The sequence below is a fragment of the Lepidochelys kempii genome, chromosome 4 (assembly GCF_965140285.1).
Source record: "Lepidochelys kempii isolate rLepKem1 chromosome 4, rLepKem1.hap1, whole genome shotgun sequence".
In the NCBI taxonomy this organism is placed as follows: Eukaryota; Metazoa; Chordata; order Testudines; family Cheloniidae; genus Lepidochelys; species Lepidochelys kempii.
This window is the reverse complement of record NC_136383.1, coordinates 36,946,751-36,953,817: the sequence shown is the minus strand read 5'-3', so window position 1 is coordinate 36,953,817 and position 7,067 is coordinate 36,946,751. Positions and strand designations below refer to the sequence as shown.

Sequence of the window (7,067 nt, the reverse complement as noted above, 5' to 3'; positions counted from 1 at the left end):
TAGGAATTCTGGACGTTCTTTTCCATCTAGTTAAGAAATAAAGCTGCACTCTGAGAAGGAAATTAACTTGTTTGGAAAGCTAATGGAATATACTTTGCTGGGATAGAACTTGGGAGTGCTCTATTTCTACCTATCACAGGTTCAAGAATTAGAAATCAATTAGTGTTTTTGCAGTTAAGTAAGCACAGTGTTTGCTGACCTTCCTCTAAGTTGGTGTAACCATTCTTGAGTTAACTTTAAAGCATCTCTTTGCCCACCGGAGTGATACAGCATGCTTATGTGTCTAACGAAAGAAGCCAGTATAAGGATTATTAGTTGCATGATCTAACTCTCAAATGTATTATTTTTTAATACATTATGCAGTGTTCTATATCACCAAGAATTTTGGAGGGGTACTCTGGGGAACATGAGCTGGTTAGAATCCTGTGGCAGCCCTTCTGCGGGGACATTATAGGTGTCCCACATCAGTGATTGCAGGACTGTCACCACCATGCGTCCTCAGCCAACACCAACCTGCCCCTGTGCCAGGGGCTGCTAGAAGACATCTGATTCACTAGGGCCATTTCTGTGCTCAGGAAATTTGCTGACATGGACCTGATGCAGCCCCCGGACTGGCAGTTAGCAGGTCTACAGTAGCCACAGTACAGTGGAATGCCACTTATGTTCTTTACACCACAGCTAATGGAGGGCAGTATGCTTTTAGTCAAATCCCGCTTCCACTGAAACAGGGAACATTTAACTTTCACGTCAATGGAAGCCAGATGAGATCCCAAGACTATACTAGACACAAATAGCTTTTCTCACTTTTTGGGCGGAGGAGGGGAATGCTACTGGTCTACAAATTTAAGGTGGTTTTATTTATACAGAAATTGTGAAGGTGGATTAAGAGACTTTGAACGCAGGAGAGATAGGGTAGGTGGACAACGGTAGTCAGGGAGTACCCTGTTACAGATTACCAGTAGTTTGAACAATATGAATATTTAGCCTTTGCCCTTGCCTTGTGGACATCTTACCCAACACACAGCTAGTTGATTTTGATTAGCCATCATAGTTACATGCTAGAATATTTTTCAGACTGAACATTTTCCATTTTCAAACAGAAGACAAAGTTAGGTAAACAAAACTGCATGTGAAGTCATTAGTTTGGCTTAGTTTTTTGATCAGCTCTATTTATCCTTTTTGAGATGTTACTTCCTCTTCTGTCATCTTAAACTTCAGCTACTGATGTGCTAACTAAAATAGAAGATAGCGCCATTAACTTAAGTAGTTTGATTTTAGTAATGTTAAGTAAAGATTATCTTCAATACAATCGGAAAAATAGCCCCATGAAGGGGTCTAAACTTAAATTGATGAGTGGCATTGCCATTAGGGATGGTGCTAAATTGGTGTGGCCATACTGAATGAATGGTATGAGCATAACTTGACATGACTTAAACATGGCTGAAGGGCTGCAGAGGATCCTGGGAACAGGGTCCTTTAAGCAGAAGCAGATTTGATAAAGGACTGGCAAAGGCTGTGTGTGTGATTGATATTGAACCTATTGGTTGGCAAAGATGGGCGCATGCAAAAGTAAATATCACATGTATAAAGTTCTAGCATGGAGCACAGGTCAATCTGGTTATAGTGACCTTACAGCAAGGACACCATGCAGAGAGCCAGAGTGAATAATTGATGAGCGAGTAAATGTGGGGTGATCTTCATTTGGTACCTCCCCACCCCCAGCCCTTTCTAAAATACTAATCAGGTAAAATTAATAAGTACATGCCCACTGAGCATGCTTTTAAGACATGTGACTCTTTGAGGGGGAAAAAAAGGAGTATAAGAATCAAGCACAGTACATTTCTGTGGTTGGGATTCCTTAATTGATCCTTAAAGAAGTAACACTGCTAGACAGAGTAGCCAAAACTCTGCTCAATGGGCTTAAGTACGATGGTGAACCAGAGGGGCCTCAAGGCAACTGAGGCCTTGCCTCACAGGAATCTGAGACAGACCAGAGGGCTGAGAAGAACAGAGCTGGAGGGAAGAAGTCATCTATAAAATTGGTAACTACCTTCTCTGTTTGCCAAGCATGTGGGTGTATGTTTGTGAAAGAGACTCATTAAGAGGAATGTATAGCTCTTAATGTAACCCTTTACCACTTGTCTAATTCTTTCTGAAATGGCTGTGCATTGAAGATAATTACTGTGGACCTTTTTCACTGGTATGACAGTAATCTGCTCCACAGGGAGCCAGTAAAGTTCAATTTCAGTGGTGGTAGAAGGGGTTCCTGTTGTCAACAATTTTGAGACTTTATAGTCTAGCCTTTCACCAAGAGAGGTAATTAAAACTTGAATGGAGATGTATCAATCTGCTCTTTGAAGGCCGAATTGTTGGGCTAACAGTAAACAAGTCTGTATTTAATGACACTGAGGCAAGTACTTCCATTATTGCTGTATAATAAAGAGATGACAGGGACTGTCCCTTTATGGCTTCTGTGCACCTGTCTCAGTGGTATTTTTCTGTATTAGTTCAGTTTGATCAGTGTTAGGTGCCTTCTAAATTTGGCAACAGTAGTCTATGTCAACTGGCCCTGAACATGTAAAGTTGACAGGTTCTAGGTGATTAGTTTTCCCCCCACAGTTAAAAAATAAACACACATGATTTTAGAGCTTAGTAGGCACCTTTACTAGTGAAAGGAATTATCTTTAAAGTTATATAATTTACATAATTTTCCTTTTAATCCACTTGAGTCAGATTTATCTCAAAAAAATATAGTTCCTCCAATAAGCTATCAAAATGCCATTCTTCAGCAAGATTTTAGAAGTCTCTAGCAAAGGAGTATTTTTGTCTAATTAGCTTTTATACCTCACAAAGCAAGTCCAACTTTAGCACTATTCATTCCATGTTTGGATGTTGTGATGCCACGGTATATTCCTGCAAAGCCAGTAGGGCCCCCTTGTTGGGGGACTGGCCGCTGAACAGTAGTCAGTGCAAATGCCAGTTTGCAAATTATGGACTAGTCTCCTCTCCTGCATTAGTGGAAAAGAAAGACCTACAATACTGTGATCTGAGCTGTAAGGTAAGTGTTACATTCTGTACCTGCTCCTTTGTATGTTGACAGAGGCTAGCAGTGTTGATGCAGAGACCCACATTAGTGTGTTTCAGTCCCTTATGGGTGCGATAAAATGCAAAGAAGGTTCCAAATATCATGGGATCTAGCCCAAGCAAGATTATACAAAACATTAATGACTACACCAAGGTTAGGATAGCTCAAAAGTCATACTCTATTGCACCATGTTATGCACCTTCTGTGCATCCTGGTCCATGGGAATGCTAATACAATCTCTCCCCCCACACCCCCAATCATTATTTTGCTGTTGAAAGTTGTTCTTCTTGAATTGAATCTGATTTATGCACATATAAAAAAAACAAAACAAAACAAGCTTGCTAGCCTGAAGTGGTCTACAGGTGACCTCACTACACATTAAGCAATGGGAGCCCATTGTCTGGCTTGCTGGAAAAGGTATGTGCCCCTTTAAGGGCTATAGAACCAGGCAGTGACTTCCTGCTGCAGCTCAGCTTGGGGGTGTGACCTACCCCCATAGGAGCAGGAAGTGGAGTGGCAGGGGGACTATATAGGTCAATGCTTATGCGCAAAAAAAAAAACAAAAACAAAAAACCACCACCATCTTTTACCTAGACTAGGAAAACTTGGAGATAACTGGTGAGATTTCACTAGTTTGAGGAAGAAAGCTTTAACTCTTGTTAACGGACAGGCAAGCCTAGCACTGCTTTATAAAAGGAACTTTGACAGTTTGTCTGAAAATTTGGTAGAAACCCCCTCCAATAACTAAGTGTCCTGTTTCTGCACTTTAGTGGTAGTGAAATGAATGTATTATTCTTACGTAACAGCTAAAAGGAACCATAATGATCTAGTCCTTCCTGTGTAACACAGGCCAGAGAACTTCATAAGGAATTCCTTAATCACCAGAACTGGCCATGGTATTCCTTTATGAAATCACTAATGCTGTACAGTAATACTACCTCTATTTCCAAGCATTACATCTACTCTTAGAGGTTACATTGCATGTTCTGTTTGGTATCCACCATGCTTTCCTTGTCCTTGCCTGGTTAGTACTTTCCAAGATAGTCCTCCACCCTGTAAGTGTGATATACCTCCTTTGTTCCTTGACTGACCTTTTATTTAGCTGTATTGAGTGCATGTTCATAGGAGCTCATCTTAATAACTCTCAATTGTCTTGTCGTCATCATCATCTACTAGGGCTGACTAAAAAAAAAAAAATTCCTAGTCCTGCCAAAAAACAAAAAACCCACTTGAGATTCTTCTCCTACATTAGGAGAAGAGGCCTTTTCACTTGATACATTGAACAGTGACCCACCCCAGACCAGCCATGAATTGATAGTTTAGGCACACAGAAGAATGGCAAAGCAGATGTGTGAACATGGGGGAAACCCCTGTCCAAGATGTGTATCCTTACCACCAGGCTATTGGCTAATTGTGGGGGTGGGTGCGGGGGAGGATGTTGGTCTCTCAGTCCTCTCTCATTTGAGTAGAAGTTTCATTCTGGACCTAAGAAATCTTTCACTGAACATTATCAGTTTTGACAAAAGCTTCGTTTTAGTTGACAATTTGATACTGTTTTAGTAGAGCTCTCTCTACCTCTATTTACTACTTCACTCTTCCACTCCCCAAACTTCAGTAATAATTTTAGTTGTCATATTTCTGTCTTTTGCAATAATAGATAAGTACTGGCCCAACAGATCCAGTGAGTTTTTCTTGTGAGGTTCCACAGGGATGTTTCCCCTTTTCCAATTCCTTCATGATAATCTAGTACTAAGCGTATACCATTTGGCAGCGTTCTCTCCAATAGCATGAATGTGGAACGTCACAGAAGACTAGCCACCATTCAAAGAAAAGGAAATGTAAACATGAATTCTGCATGCATTTAAGTTTAAAATTAGAAATACCTGTATGTCTAGCAGCCCCAGAGTAATTTTACTGAGAAAGGATTATGTACTAGAATTTGCTGAAACTCAGGATTCCTGGCTTGTGAGAAACAGGGTGTCAACATTTGTTTTTGTTCTTATTTAGCACTAAATTGGTCTTTCAGCTTTCTCTCAGAGTGGAAATCCAAACAAAAAAACTACACACCAAAAAAACCCCCACCCACCGTTTGCTTAGCAGCTTTCTGGCCTTCCAGGGTTTGCAGCTCTGGAATAACTGTACCATTCAGGATACTCCAGGGCTGGGGATCCCAGAGCTTTCAGACAGCTGGCAGGGATGCCCCCACATCACACACTTGTAGCCCATCCCAGGTCCTCCAGCCTCCTGACTGGACACCAGGAAGCCTGAATGCCCCAGGGGTCCAGGCTTGATCCAGAGTTCCCAGGCTGCCTGCTGAACTACTTGGAGTCTAGATTTTGGAAGCCCTGCATTGGCAGGACTGTTTTGGAGCCAGACTCTAGAAACCCCAGACAGCTGACATGGCAAGGCTGCTGGAGAGGTGTGGACCCTGATGTTCCTGTCTGATGGGCAGTCCTGGCCCAGGATCACTGGAAGTCCAGACTCTCCAGAAGCCCATGAGGCAAGCTGGAAGGGAACCAGGCAGACTTCTAATAGAACCTCCCTGCAATTTGACCAAAAGTTTGCTTGAATGAACCTGATTCATTGTCTCAAGGTGTTTGGATCTGAGAAGCCAGCCAGCTCTAGCTATTACATTTGTGACCCCACTAGTTTGGGAACACTACTCATCTCTTCCCCCTTTGTAACAAGCCACCATAGCATTTATTTTAATTTTTTATTTTTCCCATTTTCATATTACACACTAGTTTTGAAAAGCCAACTGGTAAAGCAAGAGTTCGCAGCAGAAAGATCTATTTTCCTTTGTGCAAGATAAGGGTTGCATTCTCTTAATCAGTAGAACCACAGTGGACAGCTGGAGCATCAATACCCTGCACTTCTTAAGTAGCAAGCCATCTCAAAACATTTCATGTTAACATTTCCTCCATGGGTTCCTTCTTTGCCCATTAGCACAACCAAAGTTCTGGCTGTTTGGGAGACTGTAATGTTGAAAGTGGGTTCTCCTTTAATGCTCTTTGTTCTCAGATCTATGGTGAACTCTCCATCCATCAGATTGTCTCTGATCACTGAGCACTTCTGGCCTCCCAGCGTCAGTCCATTGACTAATAGCAGAGAGCGATCCTTCCCCAGTAACACATTCATCTCCACAGGAGAGATGCCCACAAAGACCTTGCCAGGGACAGCAGCCCACACAGAAGGAACATCCTTGTAACCAACAATGGCAGCATCCTGGCATGTCCCATCAGCCATCAGGTGGTCAATGTAGGATTTCCAAGTGGCCATGGCTCTCAAGTGTGGGTGAAGAAGTGCAGTCTGAAAAGAAAGAAAGTGTGTCAGTTTTGCCCATGATGCTTCTTTAGAAAAAGATCCCCATGTACGGATCCCAAAGTTGTCTTTCCTTAAAAAAAACTTCCATAGGAAAGTAAAAATGGACCACTGGCTTCATCAAGCATGACCTTCTAGTCCAGCATCCCATCCATCAGTCAGTACTAGATATACTGAGGAAGAACCCCGTGGTAGACTGTCACTTATGGAATATCTTCCTTTGAACAGTTTATCCCAATGCCCTAGCCTGTGGGACCACTACCATGTATGTTATTCCTATCTCCCCCCCCCCCCCAACCTCACATCCAGCTTATGTGCTACTCCTGTCACTTCTTCCTCCCACTTCTTCTTCCTGAAGAGCCTTAAAGAGACTGTCTATGCCACTAAAACGCTTGTTCAGGCCCCATCTCTGTTATACAGAGGAGTGCAGCTTCCTAATTCTCCATGATAATCGTGAATGACAATCAGAGCCCTCTTCTGAACCATAGCAGACATCGGCCAAGACACTTTTTGCTGCCTAGCGTTCTGACCAAGTCACACTAACCTCAACTAGCTCCCCTTTTCCATCCCCATCAAATTTGAGCTTGTCTTTGATTTCAAAGCTCTTCACAACTGTGCCCCTCTGTACATATCATGTTGCCTCTACCCCATTCTGCAAGCT

The 7,067-nt window shown here is 42.4% G+C and overlaps 1 protein-coding gene across 1 annotated transcript; it reads right to left on the bottom strand.

Moving 5' to 3' along the window:
- Positions 1-5,944: 5,944 nt before the first annotated feature.
- LOC140909954 (profilin-1) lies at positions 5,945-6,364 on the bottom strand. Its single transcript, XM_073340056.1, has one exon. The coding sequence runs from the start codon at positions 6,362-6,364 to the stop codon at positions 5,945-5,947; it is 420 nt and encodes a 139-aa protein (XP_073196157.1).
- Positions 6,365-7,067: the final 703 nt, after the last annotated feature.

What these genes read in the sequence shown, in the direction of transcription:
- LOC140909954 (XM_073340056.1), bottom strand. Translation starts at nt 6,364, where the DNA reads ATGGCCACTTGGAAATCCTACATTGACCACCTGATGGCTGATGGGACA.